Source organism: Eubalaena glacialis, chromosome 5 (assembly GCF_028564815.1).
Source record: "Eubalaena glacialis isolate mEubGla1 chromosome 5, mEubGla1.1.hap2.+ XY, whole genome shotgun sequence".
NCBI lineage: Eukaryota > Metazoa > Chordata > Mammalia > Artiodactyla > Balaenidae > Eubalaena > Eubalaena glacialis.
This window is the reverse complement of record NC_083720.1, coordinates 116,058,969-116,076,898: the sequence shown is the minus strand read 5'-3', so window position 1 is coordinate 116,076,898 and position 17,930 is coordinate 116,058,969. Positions and strand designations below refer to the sequence as shown.

Below are 17,930 nucleotides of genomic sequence, written 5' to 3'. Positions count from 1 at the left end.
GTAGAGTAATATCTTCCAATCTAAGATATCTTTGTAAATCCTTATGATAGTAACACACCTTCCTCTCACTGAAGGAGGAAGAAGAATGAATAACTCTTTTAAGTACTTACAAATAGCTAAAAGTTATTCAAACACCCAAAAACATATATTGAGGAAATGACAATGTATTCCAATAGAATGGCAAAATATTCCAGAGTAATAACTATGATAGTCAATAAAGCATTTAAAGATATACCAAATTTATCAATTCTGTTCTTTATCCTTCTAGTCAATTTATAATTAATATTAATATTTATTTGTTAACTATATTCCTTCTGTGTATATATAGAAAGAGTTCTTAAACAAGATGTAAAAACCATAAACCATAATAGAAACTAATAAATTTTACTACATTAATTATTTGAAATGTAAAATTTCCTCAGAAGACACAAACATAAAACTCCAAACATAAACAGACAAGCAACAAATTGACAGAAGACATTCATAAACAATATAGGTAGCAAAGGATTAAGACCAAGAATACATGAAGAACTCCCACAAAACAACAAAAAAATGAAAATTAATATTATGGAAACACAGCATTTAAAATTCATCAAATTTGCAAAATTTTTTAAACTCTAGCCAAGTGATAAGGTGATATGAAGCCATGAGAATTTATACATTGCTGGCAAGAATGTAAACTGATATACCACTTTGGAAAAGGAATTGTATTACCTTGTAATGTTTAACATCTGCACCCTACAAATCATCAATTCCACTTCTAGGAACATATAGAGAGAGAAACTTCCCAATATATACAAAACGCATCAAAAATGCTCATCAACTGGTAAGCAGATAAAGTCATACCATGGAATACATACAATTGAGAAAATTGACCAACTACATTGGTCAGTATGGATGAATCTCAAACAATGATAAGTAAAAACAGAAAGTTGCAGGAAAATGCATTTAATACAATACCATTCATATTAAGTATACACAAGAAAAATAAAATTCTTTAGTGTGTTGTCTGTGTGTCTGTGTGTTTGTATAGTTAAAACATAAATAAGACATAGAAATAATGAAAACACCAAATTCAGGTGAGTGGAAGAAGAGAGAGGGGTTGAAAATGGTAGACAAAGCAGTTGGGATAGGGAACCCAATTCCATAAACACTGGTAGGTACATTATTCCTTATACCTTTTTGTATGTCTAGGACATTTCATTAATATTTTTAAACAAAAGCTATACATAAATAACTAACTAACACCGGCTTAAGCTTAAAAAAAGAGAGAGATTAGTGATTCTTCCAAACCAGTTCTTTAACTGACTGCAACATGAGCAAAGGCAAAATTAGCCAGAGCTTTTTCTGTTTCGTCAATCACCTTATACTACTAAAATAACTTCTCATCTTTGAATATTGTGCGCCACCTTGTGTTCAAAAAGCTTCAAAATACTACAAATTTCAGAGAACCGTATCTTGAAAATGGCTACTTGAAAATATAAATTCCTTCATGCTGTGTTATAAGGTTTCACTTTATCAACTTAAGCACGCATGAAAATGACATTTGGAAAAAAACTATTTTGATAGAGAAGAAGTTGGAAATACTTTATATTTCTTTTTAGTTATTCCCTTTTTTAGTTGTTCACTTCATTTCCAGAGAATAATCTGCCTTTTTTCCTTGATTTTAAGTGTATAAAATTTTGTTGAAGAATAAAACTCAAAATTACAGACATTTAAAATGCTAAAATACACTTTCATTTTAAAAAACTTACCTTTGAATGTGTGATTGATAAGGTGTCTACCCACACACGCCAGCCACCCCACTCATATTTGATTGCATGGTAAAGTAGGATTCGGAATATGGCATATACCATTTCTGTTATCTTTTGCTCATCTGAATTCTTAGGATTAAAATAGCAGAGAGAAAGCATCCACTCTTGCCACACAGAACACTGTAGCAAGCTCCTGAAAATTGTAAGAGGACTTGGAATTACTTAAAAAAATAAATCACCTGAAAGAATTCTAAAAAAGTAAAAGTTTAAAACAAAATAAACAAAACAACCAGCTTTATTATGCATCGAAAACAATTAAACAATGTGGTATTGAAAGCTCAATTAACTGTATGGTACATTACTTGTATACCTTAATGAAAAAAGCATATAGAAAATTCATTTCATGGGATTTAAAGCAATTTTTCTTAGAAAAAATGGGCTTATTCAAATCTAGACTTGAATATTGCAAATAAATGCTTTCTGATCCTGCTTACCTTCTATTTTCTCTGCTGTTATTAAAAAGTTTAATCATGTCAGAAAGAAAGGCTCTGCGAACTTCCATGCTCTCTGGGCACTGGGGAGAATTTCGAAGTAGGGTTGCAATTACTTTTAGTATCTCTGTAAGACAATTCATAAACTAGTAAAAAACAAAACATTACAAAAAATTCATAATGTAATATCATCAGTATATTTCAATTTCTTTCATTTCCCTGACATAAATGTCTACTGAAAACATCCTCTTCTGTGTTATAAAAAAAATCATCTGCAGCCAAGACTGACAATACATAGAAAACATCCATAAACAAGAAAGGGATTTTTTAATTTCGTCATTAGAATGTGTAAAGCTAAATTTTAAAAGGTTATAATAAATCAAATTAAATTATAAATGATTAAATGATGGTAAAATTGCAGACATCTCTCCCTTATCTCTGCCAGTTAGTAAAACTGACCTTAAAAATATATGTATATAATCAAAATCTCAGAAAAAAGAGAAAAAATTCTCAGCTTCTTCAACAAAGTCTATACTATGCACATACTCTTTCCTTTATCACTGTGAATTTTAAGAGCTATCAAGATTTGCTTCCATAATTCTAAATCTAAAATTAGATACAAAAAAAACAAAAGGAAATTAAAACCTCTTTAACACCCTGAACAAATAAAACTGCTACCGTAATGGTCTTAAATATAATGCTGTATAAATTTCTAGTACTAACTTTAAGAAAAGAAATTCTTTTAATACTGAGATACGGAACTTTAAAGAAACAAAAACAGCTATAACCCTGAATTTAAAATTAAATAATATGTCAAAGTTTTACCCAATTAAAAATTGAGGAATTCTAAACCAGCATTTTGCCAAGGTTTTTGGTGATTCTGAAGCACCAAGTTCAAAATATCAGATATGAAGTTACTTTATCAAAAATTTAATGATATTTTAGGAGCAATTTCTGAATTCTTCTAATGACAAATTCAAATTTTCTCTACCTGCACAATGATTACAAAGATGATAATCATAATAATGATAATGATGATAATAATAGCCACTAATTTTGAGGATATACTATTGTGAGACACAATATTTAAGAAAATACAGGTATTAATACATTTAATCCTTATACAATGATAGGTTGATACTATTATTATCCCCATTTTAGAGACAAGAAAACTAAGGAACACCTAAATTAATTAATTTACCCAAAAATCACATAACTATTAAGACATGTAGACAAGATTGAGAAGCTAGACGTCCTATGTTTTTAAACACCACATTACACTGCCTACCTTTTCTGCCAGTATATTACATAGATGATATATTTTAAAATTCTTACTTTAATAAGTCATTTTTCCATAGCTACATAAAATATATTTTATATTATATATATAAAATCAAGGTATTTTCGGGACATCCCTGGTGGTCCAGCAGTTAAGATTCTGCACTGCCAATGCAGGGGGCCTGGGTTCGATCCCTGATCAGGGAACTAGATCCTGTATGCCACAACTAAAAGATGCCACATGCCGCAACTAAAGATGCCACATGCCAACTAAAAGATTCCACACGCCGCAATGAAGATCCCGTGTGTCGCAACTAAGACTCGGTTGCCGCCAAATAAATAAATAAATATTTTTTAAATAATAAAATAAAATAAAGGTATTTTCCCTTTTTACTCTCTAAAATAATGACATCACATCTCCCTAAAGGCTGAGAAAAATTAACCATGTGACATGTGTTTTTAAAATTAGTACTGAAATAGAGTACCACAAACATGACCATAACTCACCACACAAAAAGTAATTAAATTCTGAAACTCTACAAATCAGTTATTTTAATATCAATAATCTTAAAAAAGCAAGATGAGAAATGTACACATTTTATAAGTGCTTAAGAACTCTAAATATCAAAAGAAAAGACTGTTAACCAAGACTAAGTGCATAAACAATAAAGACGACGGAAATTTTTCAATTCCAAACTTGGTATTCTTAACTTGACAGTAATTTAAAATGAAAGCTACCTCATGGTCCATGTAACTTAGCCTGACATCACTAAATAGTGCAATCAAAACTTTACCAAAACTCTGAACATATATTAAAAAACCAAGATCTTATGCATATAATTCTTCAAAACCTCTATATAAACATTTCCACATAACCTAAAGTCAATGTGACGTTATATTCAACATCAAACACAAATAAAACTAGTATTATATTAATGGCTATAATGAAATATTATTTGAACAATGTGTTTTCAACAATACCAACTTCACGTTCTTCAGTGACTTTCCTTTTTAGTAGCAAAATCTACTTATAAAAGTATAAAAAGGAAGGGAGTGGGAGAAATGGGAGAAGGTGCTCAAAGAGTACAAACTTCCAGTTATAAGGTGAATAAGCTCTGTGTATGTAATGTATGACCTGGAGACCACGGTTAACTATACCGTATTATGTATCTGAAAGGTGCTAAGGGAGTCGATCTTAAAAGTTTTCACTACACGTAACACACAAAAAATTATAACTGTGTGAAGTGATGGATGTGTTAACTAACCTTACTGTGGTAATCACTTCACAACATATACATATATCAAGTTATTAGACTGTACACCTTAAAAGTACACAATGTTCTATGTCAATTATATTACAAGAAAGGTGGAAAAACAAAAAGCAAATATCAAAAAAATAAATAAAAGTATGTTAAATACATACGAGGATTTTGTATCTTAACTGAAGAATCAGGATCTGGATGCTGTTTATGTATCACCTGAGTACAAATCTGTTCTATAAGAATCTACAGAAGTGAAACAATAGATTGTATTAGCATAATCACTGTATTACCATCACTATTTATGAACTTTAAGTACAACACTAAGCAACATTAAGTATACAGTCCAGTATTGTCATGCTAAATATCTCTTGCATTATATGGAATAAATAATTTCAACACTATAACTCTACTTTTACTGGATTATAAAATGAGACATCGGGACATCCCTCGTGGCACAGTGCTTAAAAATCTGCCTGCCAACGCAGGGGACACAGGTTCGAGCCCTGGGCCGGGAAGATCCCACATGCTGAGGTGCAACTAAGCCCGTGCACCACAACTACTGAGCCTGCACTCTAGAGCCCATGAGCCACAACTACTGAGCCCGCGCTCCACAACTACTGAAGCCCACACACCTAGACCCCAGGCTCCGCAACAAGAGAAGCCACTGCAGTGAGAAGGCTGTGCACCGCAACAAAGAGTAGCCCCCGCTTGCTGCAACTAGAGACAGCCCGCATGCAGCAACGAAGACCCAATGCAGCCAAAAATAAATAAATAAATAAATAAATAAATATTTTTAAAAAGACAGACATCAAACAGTCAATACAATGGAGAAAATACTTAAACAGAGATGTCCACACTGCCTAGAAATTCACCGAATAATAGATTTATTAAGATGCAGCCACATTTCCTTTATATAACTACTTTCAAAATTGTACATCAAACCTAAATGATCTTATTTCATCTAGACACTACCAACTCAATTATACAGGTATTTTCATAAGAAATTAGGAAGGTTAAATTCTAACTACATTCCTACCTCAAATAGGACATTATATGTGGTCATTGTGATTAAATTTGTCTGAAGCATGAGTCTTTCAGCTAGCAATGAAAACAATCCATGTCCAAGCATGACTTCAGCTTTTCTTCTGCAATTACACAGAAAAAAGAAAATCAAATGCAGAGTTTTATTATTCACTATTTAGTATGCATGCTGATGAAGGAGACACATAAATGTTTTTCACATTATTAACAAATTCCAACTCAGTAATGCCCCCAATTTTCTTAGACCTAGAACTTATAAGGCCACAAAATCTTTAATAGAGAAATACAAACTACAAATATACAGGCACAACTAAAGTTTTAAAAAAATATGACTGGCTATGCCACAGCACAGCAAAAACTGTCACCAAAATCTTCAAAACAATTATTTATTAACTAGCTGCTTCTCTCCATTAGCCATGAGCTAAGCTCTACCATAAATAATAATCTAAAGACGACAAAGTAAAGTAGAAAAACAATGTGGAAGAAAAGGTAGAAGACATGCAAAAGAATTTTTAAATGAATACTGTGAAGATAAATATATCAATACTAAAATTAAACTTCCAAGCAAAACTTTAGAAACTGAAGGATCACAAACTTAATTCTACCCCTGGGTTTATCAAATGTTTTCTGCAAATGGCTGGATACTATATATTTTAGGTTTTGTGGACCATATGTTCTCTGTAGCAACAAATCAACACTGCTGTTATAATGTATAAACAGCCATAGATAACAAGCAAATAAATGATTGTGGCTGTGTTCCAATGAAACTTTATTTACAGTCAGCCAGCTGGATTCAAAATAAAGATTACAAGTTTACCAATACTTTTCTACCACCAAAATTGTTCATTTTGGACAAATTTGGTGGTGTCCATTTCTGGTATAAGGAACAATAGGTAGGACATGAATATCTGCATTCAGCTAAGACAAAAGGAAACATGGGAGTTTCAGTTTTTAGTTACACATATAGCAGAACACAGTATGTGACAAATAACCAGGTTACTATGTTAGCTTTATAGTATAAAGCAAATAATTATCAAGCCACCTGAAATGAAGTCCCTACCTAGATTTACCTAGAATTCAACTTATACAAATGTATTCTTACAATAAACAAAAAAAAGGGAAAATTTAAATAAAAACATAAACAATATACTCCTGTTCCCTACTTTATTTTTAACGTGTAGAAATGGGATTAAATTTATATAGCATTTTATGAATAAAAATAAATAAAAGATAGACTAGAGGAACCACAGAACGTAAATACTATTCCCAAGATTTATAAAATAAATATGTAATATACAACAGTCCATTTTAGATTTCATGCATACTCACTTTGGGGCCAGGTGTTTTAAAAAATAGCCCATTGCCTTGAGAGCTTGTACTCTGATTCCTTCACTTGTTGATGCCATAAGTTTATACATAACTCTGAATAAATAAAAATTAAAACCAAATTACTATGAGTATATATTTCAAAAGTAAATACCTAAGATATACTCGTGTATATTTTTTCATATAGTCACATAATTTTAAACCTAACTTCAAGTAAGATATGGGTGAATTTAATATACATTTCTGACATTTAAAAACTTGTTTATCAACTACATGTTGTCTTCAAGAAACCCACTTTAAATATAGACACATATAGATAAAAAGTAAATGAATGGAGAAAAATATACCATGTTAATTTAACACTAATCAAAAAGCAAGAGCAGCTACATTAATTTCAGACAGAGAAGACTTCAAAGTAAGGAAAGTTATCAGGGATAAAGAAGGGCATTACATCATGATAAAGGGGTCAATTCTCCAATATGACATAACAATCCTTAACATGTATGCACCTAACTATAGAGCCTAAAACTGTGTGGCAAAAACTGACAGAACTGCAAGGAGAAACAGATGAATCTATTATCATAGTTGGAGATTGCAAAACTCCTTTCTCAAAAATGGACAGATCCAGCAGGCAGAAAATCAGTAAGGACATAGTTAACCTCAAAAATACCACCAATTGGGCTTCCCTGGTGGCACAGTGGTTGAGAATCTGCCTGCTAATGCAGGGGACATGGGTTCTAGCCCTGGTCTGGGAAGATCCCACATGCCGCGGAGCAACTAAGCCCGTGAGCCACAGCTGCTGAGCCTGCGCGTCTGGAGCCTGTGCCCCACAACGGGAGGGGCCGCGATAGTGAAAGGCCCGCGCACCGCGATGAAGAGTGGCCCCTGCTTGCCGCAACTAGAGAAAGCCCTCGCACGAAACAAAGACCCAACACAGCCAAAAATAAATTAAATAAATAAATAAAGTAGCTATAAAAAAAAAAAAATACCATCAATCAACAGGATATAACTGACATCTATAGACTACTTCATTCTACAATAGTAGGATACACATTTTTCTCCAGCTCACATGCAACATTCACCAAGTAGACCACATCCAGGGCCATAAAACACACATAATCAACAAATATAAAGATTGGAAATCACATAAAGTTTGCTCTCAGACCACAATGGAATTAAATTAGAAATCAGTAACAGAAAGATAACTGAAAAACCCCAAAATACTTGGAGATTAAACAACATACTTCTAAATAGCATGTGGGTCAAAGAAGAAATCTCAAAAAATTAAAAGTATTTTCAACGAAATGAAAATGAAAGTACTACTTATAAAAATCTCTGGGATGTTGCAAAAGCAGTGCTTACAGGAAAATTTATAGCACTGAATGCATATATTAGAAAAGAAGAAAGATCTGAAATCAATAACATAAGTTTTCACTCTAGAACACCTGGAAGAGAAAATTCAATTCAAAGTAAGCAGGAGAAAAATAATAAGTATTAGAGTAGAAATCAATAAAATAGAAAATAAAAAATCAATAGAGAAAATCAACAAAACCAAAAGCTGCTTCTTCAAAAAGATCAATAAAATCAGTAAGCTTCTATCCAAGCTAAGAAAAAAGAGAAAGGATGTAATTTACTAATATCAGAAATGAAAGCAGGGCTATCCCTACAGAATATTAGTGCTACTGATGCTACCTGATTTCAAGACTTACTGTAAAGCTACAGTAATCAAGATAGTGTGGTACTGGTAAAAGAGTACACAAATAGATCAACAGAGAGCCTAGAAATAGACCCACATAAATCTAGTCAACCAATCTTTGACAAAAGAGGAACACAAGCAAGACAATGAACAAAGATATTCTTTTCAACAAATGATGCTGAAACAACAGGACATCCACATCCAACAAATGAATCTAGACACAGACTTTACACCCTTCATAAAAATTAACTCAAACGTGGATGGATCTAGAGACTGTCATACAGAGTGAAGTAAGTCAGAAAGAGAAAAACAAATATCGTATATTAACACATATATGTGGAACCTAGAAAAATGGTACTGAGGAACCGGTTTGCAGGGCAGAAACTGAGACACAGATGTAGAGAACAAACATATGGACACCAAGGGGGGAAAGCTGCAGGGGGTGGGGGTGGTGGTGTGCTGAATTGGGAGATTGGGATTGACATGTATACACTGATGGGTATAAAATGGATGACTAATAAGAACCTGCTGTATTAAAAAATAAATTAAATTAAATTAAAAAAAAAATTAACTCAAAATGGACCTCAATGTAAAATGCAAAACCATAAAACTCCTAGAACACAACAGAGGAGAAAACCTAGATGACCTTGGGTATGGTGATGCCTTTTTACTTACAACACCAAAGACATGATCCACAATAAAAATAACTGATTAGCTGGATTTCATTAAAATTAAAAACTGCTCTGCAAAAGACTGTATCAAGAGAATTAGAAGACAGGCATAGACTAAGAGAAAACACTTGCAAAGGAAACATCTGATAAAGCACTGTTATCCAAAATACGCAAAGAACTCTAAAACTCAACAATAAGAAAACAAACAACTGGATTTTTTAAAAAATAGGCCAAAGAACTTAATAGATACCTTGACTAACCAAGATGGAGTAAGGATAATACAGCCTTTCTATCTTGTGTATTAGAACCACAACTATAGAAAAACATGAAAAGCAACCTCCTAAGTACTCCAAAGACTAAACAAAAGTATGTGCATTGGTGTAGGGGAGTTAATACTTGCAGATTACCCATTTCAGAGGTAAGAGTCTCAATTTTCAATTTTCTTTTGTAAATCTCACCCATAAGTGGGTCCCTGTCTCAGAGTTCGTTTCTGTCAGAAGTTCAGGTAGCTAATATTCTGAGAAAAACTGTCCTTCTGGTTAGAGGAACTAAGAAAATGGGTCCTTATAGGCCAGAGAGAGTCATGAATAGGAGCAAACAGGAGAGAAGGATCATCAAAATCTGTGTAAAAACCTGCAAAAGCCCTAAACTGACCCAAGAGATGCAATGTATGGGGCAGACTCAGACCAGAATAATAATTTAATATTCTAAATTGAAAGAAGACCTGAATTATCACCCAATTCTCAGCCTAATCCCTGAGTAGTGCAGGTACAAGAAAAACCCAAAGCAAGACAAGAGAGGTTTTAAAAATGAAGTGCCATCAGAACCACCATCCACAAAGGACAGGTAGAACTTGCAGTCTGACCCTTCTTGCTAAAATAAAACAAAACAAAAAAAATCAACATTTGTTAACAGATCATAACAAGTCCCAGAGTTGATTTAAAAAAAAGATAACACAACATCCATGATAGATTAAAAAACACTTAATGTACAAAGAACAAAGAAAATGTGACAATTTCTCATGGGAAAACACAATGAACAGATGCTGATGGGATAGGCAATTCTTGCGATTATCACACAAACATTTTAAAGCTATTATAACTATGCTCCAGAAGGTAAAGGTAAACACAGTCTAAGTGGATCAGAAAATAAAGTTCTCATCAAAAGAAAGAAAGTATAAAAATTAACTATATTGAAATTATACAACTGAAATGTACAAGAGCTGAAATATTCATGATGGGCTCAACATCAAAATAGAAAAAACAAAGAAAAAGTTTATAAACTTGAAGATCAAGTTTATCATACATGTCAAATTTCTTTATCAATAGAAAGTATCAAATCTGAAGAACAGAGACAAAAATGATTGAAATAAACTAAAAAGAAGCTGAGGGAGATGTGCATTAAAACCTCTAATATTCAAGTCACTAGAAATCCAAAATGAAATAGAAAGATACACCTGAAACAAAAAAATATTTTAAAATAAGAGCATAAAGCTTCTCAGACTTGGTGATAAAAACAAAGAAAATGAAATTTCAGGGAGTATGGTTGGGGGAGAATGAAAGAACCTGTCCTGAAAGCAAATATAAAAATCTAATACATTATATTTAGCAAAGAAAGATTTGATTTATCATAGGTTTCTTCTTAGAAATCATGGAGGCCAGCAGACAGCGGGAAAATAGTTTAAAGTATTGAAAGAACAAAACTAGAAACACAGAATTCTACATGCAGCAAAAATATCCTTGGGCGAACACCAAATAAAAGCATTTTCAGAAGAAAAACTAAGAAATCATGTTTCCAGCAAAACTACTAAACAAGAAATGCTTCCTTCACGAATTAAAAGAATTGTAGATATCTGAATAAACATAAGTTTTTTCTCCTCTTAAATTCTTTAAACTACATACTACAAGTGAAATTAAAAATTATAACATTGTCTAGAGAGGCTTATGATGCATTAGATACAAAAAGGAACAATGGTGGAACTTAAAGGTATCAATATACTTGCAGTGGTTCTATATTTTATTTGAAGATGCAGAATATTAACTCTAGGTATACTGTGAAATCTCTAAAGCAGCCAATAAAAATTTACACAAAGAGATAGATCCAAAACCTAATAGAAATTAATTTTCAAAGAATTCTAAAAGAATTCAAATACAAAGCAAAGGAAAAACAAAGGAAAAATTATACTGAGACAAATAAATAATAAAACACTAGATGAAAATAAAGCTATATCAATAATTACATTAAAAGTAAATAGTCAAAACACAATGAAAAGACTAAGTGTCTCAGAGTACATTTTAAAAAATAAAACATCCAACTACACTGTGTGTATCAGTCATTGTTTTCTATAGAAGGAGAACCAACAGGTTATGTATATACACAGAGAGAGACAGATATTTATTTTAAAGAACTGGCTCACACAACTATGGAGGCTAAGTCCAAAATCTGCAGGATCGACAAGTACTCTGGAGATTGAGGAAAACACAACCCAAGTCCAAAGGCATTGTGCTGGCAGAATTCCTTTTTATTTTATTAATGCCTTCAACTGATTTGATAGGCCCACCCACATTATGGATGGTAACCTGCTTTACTCAAGGTCTGCCAACTTAAATGTTGACCACATTCAAAAAATGATTTCACAAAAATATCCAGGATAATGTCTGACCAAATATCAAGGAACTACAGCCAAGCCAGTTGACACAAAATTAGCCATCATACTGTGTACATAAGAAATTCAATTAACTATAAAGATATAAATTAAAATGGAAAAAAAGATATACCATGCAAACACAGAGCAAAAGAAAGCTGGATTAGCCATATAAATATCAAACTAAGTAGATTTCAGATCAAGAAACATTTCCAGGTGGAAAAAATGGAAAAAACATAATTATAAAAGCATTAATTCCCCAACAAGACATAAAAATCCTCAATATAGATATACTTAATATCTGAGTTAAAATACCTGAAGCAAAAAATGATAAAAATACAAAGAAAGAAAAGAGAAAAAAGCATATTTATAGTCAGAGATTTCAATAATCATATCTCAATAAATGACAGAGCAAGTAGACAAAGAAGCAGTAATGGCACAGAAGATTTGAAAAACGGTATCAACCAACTTAGCCTACTTGACATTTATAGAACACTCCATCCAAAAACATCAAAACAACATCAAAATACATGTATTTTTCTGGTGCGCATGGAACATTTACCCAGATATACCACATGCTGGACCATAAAGCAAGTCTCAATAAATTTTAAAGGATTCAAGTCATACAAAGATCCTCATAGACCAAAATGAATTAAATTAAAATTCAAACAGGGACTTCCTTGGTGGTCCAGTGGCTAAGACTCCACGCTCCCAATGCACAGGGCTAGGGTTCGATCCTCTGTCAGGCAATTAGATCCCACATGCCACAACTAAGAGTTTGCATGCCGCAACTAAGACCATATGCAGCCAAATAAATAAATAAATATTAAAAAAAAAAAAAAAAGAATCCCAAGGCCAAGTTAGCATAGGAAGCCCAGGGATTAACGATTAAAAAAAAAAATTCAAATTCAAACATAAAAAGATCTCTGGAACACACTTCTAAATAACACATGGATAAAACAAGAAATGAAAAAAGTATTTCAAACTGAATAAAAATGACATTAAACTGAGAGTGCTTAGGAAGAAATTTAAAGCACTAAATACCTATATTCAAAAAGAAGAAAGATCTCAAAACAGTGACAATGAATAAATTTGATTAACATCTAGCCAGATTGATTTGGAAAAAAGAAAGAAGAAAAATTATTAGTGTCAGAAATGAGAGAGGTGAAATCACTACAGGCTTTTCAGATATTTAAATGAAAATAAAGGAACAACTTTACATCAATAAATTTCACAGTTTAAATGAAACAGATAATTCCTTGATAGATACTTGGTAAGAAACTTACCAATACTTATCAAAGAATAAACAGATAACCTAAACAGCCCTATATCTATTAAGAAAATTGAATTTGTAGCTAAAAACATCCCTACAAAGAAAATTCCACTCCTAGCTAACTTCACTGGTAAATTTTAGCAAACACTTCAAGAATAAATAATAATAATTCTATACAAACTCTTCAAGAAAATTAAAGAGTAGAGAATATTTCCCAAATCATTCTATGAGGTCAGCACTTACTCTGGTATTTAAATTAGCAGACTTTGAATATAACAAATTACCCTTCATAATGTGGGTGCCTCATCCTAACAGTTGAAGGCTTTAATAGAAAAAAAGAAAGGACCTCCCTAGAGGAAGAGGGAATACTGCCAGCAGACTGCCTTTGGACTCAAACTGCAACATCAACTCTTATCTGGGTCTCCACCTGCCAGCCTGCAAATTTTGGAGGCTTCCACAATCACATGAGCCAATTCCTTAACATAAATCTCAATATCCCTCCCTCCATCCCTCCCTCTCTCTCTCTGTCTCCCTCCCTCTCTCTCACGCATATGCACACACACCCACACCCTTTTGGTTCTGTTTCTCTGCGAATCTCTGAAAATACATTCCTTAAGTATAATGTATAAAGTCATCTTCTATCTTACAGAGAATGAGTACTGAAAGGTAACAAATAAAAACTTTGTAATAGAGGATTGATATGGGAAATTTATTATAACTAAATCAGTAAATTAGTTACTGTAGCTGATCATCCAGCAAAGTAGCTGTTAAACTTTTGTAGCCCAAAAACCTTCTCATTAAATGAAAGGTTTAAAACAAAAGTATTCTCTTTTGTTACGATGATTGCTGCAGACTGAATGTGTGCTCCTCAATTCACATGTTCAAGCCCTAAGCTCCACAGTGGCTATGTTTGGAGATGGGGCCTATAAGAAATCAATTAAGATTGAATGAGGTCATAAGGGCGGGTCCCTGATTCGATAGGATCAGCGTCCCTATTAAAAAAAAAGACTAAAGAGCTTGCTCTCTTCTCTCTCTCTCTCTTTCTGTTCGTGCACACACACAAAAAATCATGTGAACACACAACAAGAAGGTGGCTGTGTACAACCCAAAGGGAAAGCCCTCACCAGACACCAACCCTGCTGGCACCTTGATCTTGGGCTTACAGTCTCCAGGACTATGGGAAAACAAATTTCTGGTGTTTAAGCCACCTGGTCTAGGGTATTTTGTTAAGGCAGCCCGAGAGGACTAATACAATGATGATTTGGGATTGGGGTTGGAAGAGGTTATGTTTTAAAGGGAAGATAGAGATCTTCTCTTGGATCACAATTGAATATTTTTGTTTTAGGACCTAAAGATAAGTCTGCTGAAGAATTCGACCTTACAATAGCAGTATAATAGCACTAACCATACAAAATACTGGAATGATTTGCCTGATCTGTCCTCACATACTAAATAGTAACACAGCCTCTATATTTAAAGATCTTTTCAAAAAACATAAGACATGAAATAAAAACCTCTTATATCTTAAATCATTTTATAAGATCCAGTAATAATTTTCATATCTAAGAATCTGTCATTTCCAAACTGATCTCTTCTATTAAATATATTAAAATTCTTGAAATGTTAAACTCTTACCGTAACCCATTCCTTTGGTCAAAAGCAGGTATCATAGAATTAGGATGTTCTGACATTAATGCAACAAGCAGCTGTAGGACATCCATTAGATTGTCATCCTAAAATTATTTTAGAATTTTTTTAAATAAAGAAAAACAACTTATTTGAACAATGACTATTTCTCAAACAATGAATTTTAACTTAAAAAAAAATTAGTAGACATCTATATGAATCCACTTTTTTTAAGCAAACATTCTTTATATACACATATTCACCTGCATAACTCAAAATACACAACACCAAATAGTCAAATAATTTCTTAATCAAAGATATAAAATGTCTCTTATACTATATCAAGATTTCCTAAAACATATTCCATTGATATAATAGATACTGATTTACAGATTTTTTTTTTTTTTTAAGGAAGGATTATACAGCAAGAAATTGGGCAGGGGGGAGGAAGAACAGGTTGTTCTTTTTATTACAGCAAGACATATTGAAGCTTTAATATGCTAATAGATGTTGTGATATGGTAGTAGTGCTGGGGACAACATACTGTGTATCACTTTCTAAACTTATTTAACTAGGACCACTTTGTGCACTAAGCCTCTCAAGAAACTAGTTCTGAAAGAAGACCTTTTGGGAAATGATAACTGGATAGTTCTCTTATATTATCTGTTGTCAGTATTAAAGATATAGATGATAAATAAATGTTTATTGTGTCAACATGCTACTGTATATGGTATAATTTGATAACATTTGCATAATAGCACAGGAGCAAGCACATATGAGTACTGAAATCTAAAAATTTCAGGAAAATCCTTTACAACCTCTGTTGCATATCATTAGGGCCTATTTGGGCATTACAAATCCAAAGACTAAAGGGAAGCAGCAGTTAGTCATCTCTATGGTGCCCTGCTTCCAGGTTTTCATTCACTGCTTTTGAACTTTTGCTGTGGAAGCTACTTGAATATTTAATTTTCAATACGCTAAGTAAATGATCTAGAAGTAGGGCACTGAGCCTTTGGAAAACTTATTTGAAGGACCTGAAAAATCCCTGATTTAATAGTTTCAGAGAAAACAGAAGATCACTGTGACTTCCAGTTTCTCTCTTATGAAATATTTTGGTCCCTAAGGGTCAAGAAAATCTAAAAATAAAATAGAATATCCTACTCAAGAAGAAAAAGAAATCACAATCATTAATGTTTGAGTCAAATATGATCCAATCAAGAAATTTAACCCATTCTTTTCTGCCCCATTTAACAAAGATAGGTCCAAACCATATCTCTCATTTATTAATGATTTTAAAAGGCACTATTTCATGCTGTAACAAATATGTGAACTCAGAAAAAATGAATTATAACACAGGAATGTAAATTATCATATAAATGTTGTGCTTTATATGATATTAATTTCAGATTCGACTTATTTAAAACATGTTTAATCAGATTATTTATTTAGACTACATCTGGCATATATTACATTTTTGCAATGCTAAAAAATAAAGGAAAAAACTCCAGACATTTCAACCTATTTATTTTCAACCATATAATTTTAAATCAACCATAAATGAGTTGTTTAACTTAACGGTATTTGATTATACAAAATCAGTGGGAAGACTGTTATGAATTTAAAAATCCAATGATTTTTAGTCATTTTCATTATCTATTTTTCCATTTCTTACACTGGTTCCTGGAAATAAACTGAAAGTATTCTTTGGTACAGTTTATTACTAGGTCAATGAGATCTAATTTTAACACTTTTTAAAAGCCTTTCATGATTATTCGCAAAGGCATCTTGTGGTAATAAAGGATATTTAAATGAAGATTGCTAACATTTAGTTCCTAGATACATTTACTCTCCATTATAGTTACATCATTAATGAAAGATTTCTTTAACTATTTTACTTTTAAAAACGCGCATAATGCAACTTCAAAAAATAAAATCCCAACATATAAAATTCAAATGTTACCTCATGCATAGTGAGTAGATAATTAAGAATGGCCTGTAGCTCATCTTCCTTTACTCCAGAATCCTTTAAAAACATAAGACAAGTATCTTATGCTTACATATATAAAACATTTTTGAAAAGGGAAATTATACACACAGATTTCTCAACTTGGTGAGTTGCTATAAATATAAAAAGATAATGTAATATAAAAATCTAAATTTAAAATAAAAATTCAGGGAAGCACTAAAGACATGCAGTATGCAACACAGTGTAGAAGTCAAAAGAGATCAGACATCAGTATCCTGTTTTTGGCACCTTATATGATAACCTATCTGGTAAAGCTTCAGAATCCTGACATAAGCAAAAATAATAATTAAGAACAAGTAAAAGGGTATTACTCAACACCTATCACTCCTCTAAATACAGAAGACAATTTTTCTGTTTATTTTCTTCTATTAAATTTGGACAGTAAAATGAACAGTTTCTAAAATTACCAAGTTAAAATGTCAGGTACTAAAAATTGAGTAGTAATTTCACTGGGAAAAACACTGTACTTTTAAATATGAATGCATTATGAAAATTTTCAAACTACTGTATTATTAATCATAAAACAAAGCTGAAATCTCAAAAAATAACAATAGGAATTAGGAAACAAAACACACTAGGAAAGAATAAAAACAGGCAATTTAAAGGTTAAATTTTTTAAAAATGGAAATAAGATATCTGATTCTGAAAGATATACTAACAGGTCCATTTACCATAATATTATGTGACAGCTAATAAAGCATTAAACTGTAAAGAATAAGAAATAAAATGACATAGGAAAATACTGAATAAAAACACTGGCAACAAATATACTTATATATTGGCATCTTATAAAACCAAAACACCGTCCTTAAAAATAATTTTAAATTTTACTTTACCAATAG

The 17,930-nt window shown here is 32.1% G+C and overlaps 1 protein-coding gene across 4 annotated transcripts in view; it reads right to left on the bottom strand.

The window, feature by feature from the left end:
* LRBA (LPS responsive beige-like anchor protein) overlaps positions 1 to 17,930 on the bottom strand; it is a 776,641-nt gene that overhangs the window by 619,025 nt on the left and 139,686 nt on the right. For all 4 annotated transcript variants that reach the window (XM_061192552.1, XM_061192551.1, XM_061192553.1 and 1 more), the window contains exons 16-22: positions 17,023 to 17,085; positions 15,072 to 15,169; positions 7,156 to 7,248; positions 5,822 to 5,930; positions 4,947 to 5,028; positions 2,249 to 2,372; positions 1,755 to 1,947 (exon numbers count right to left, since the gene is read on the bottom strand). In XM_061192552.1, the coding sequence (XP_061048535.1) occupies positions 1,755 to 1,947; positions 2,249 to 2,372; positions 4,947 to 5,028; positions 5,822 to 5,930; positions 7,156 to 7,248; positions 15,072 to 15,169; positions 17,023 to 17,085 (762 nt within the window). The remainder of the gene's footprint in view (positions 1 to 1,754; positions 1,948 to 2,248; positions 2,373 to 4,946; positions 5,029 to 5,821; positions 5,931 to 7,155; positions 7,249 to 15,071; positions 15,170 to 17,022; positions 17,086 to 17,930) is intronic.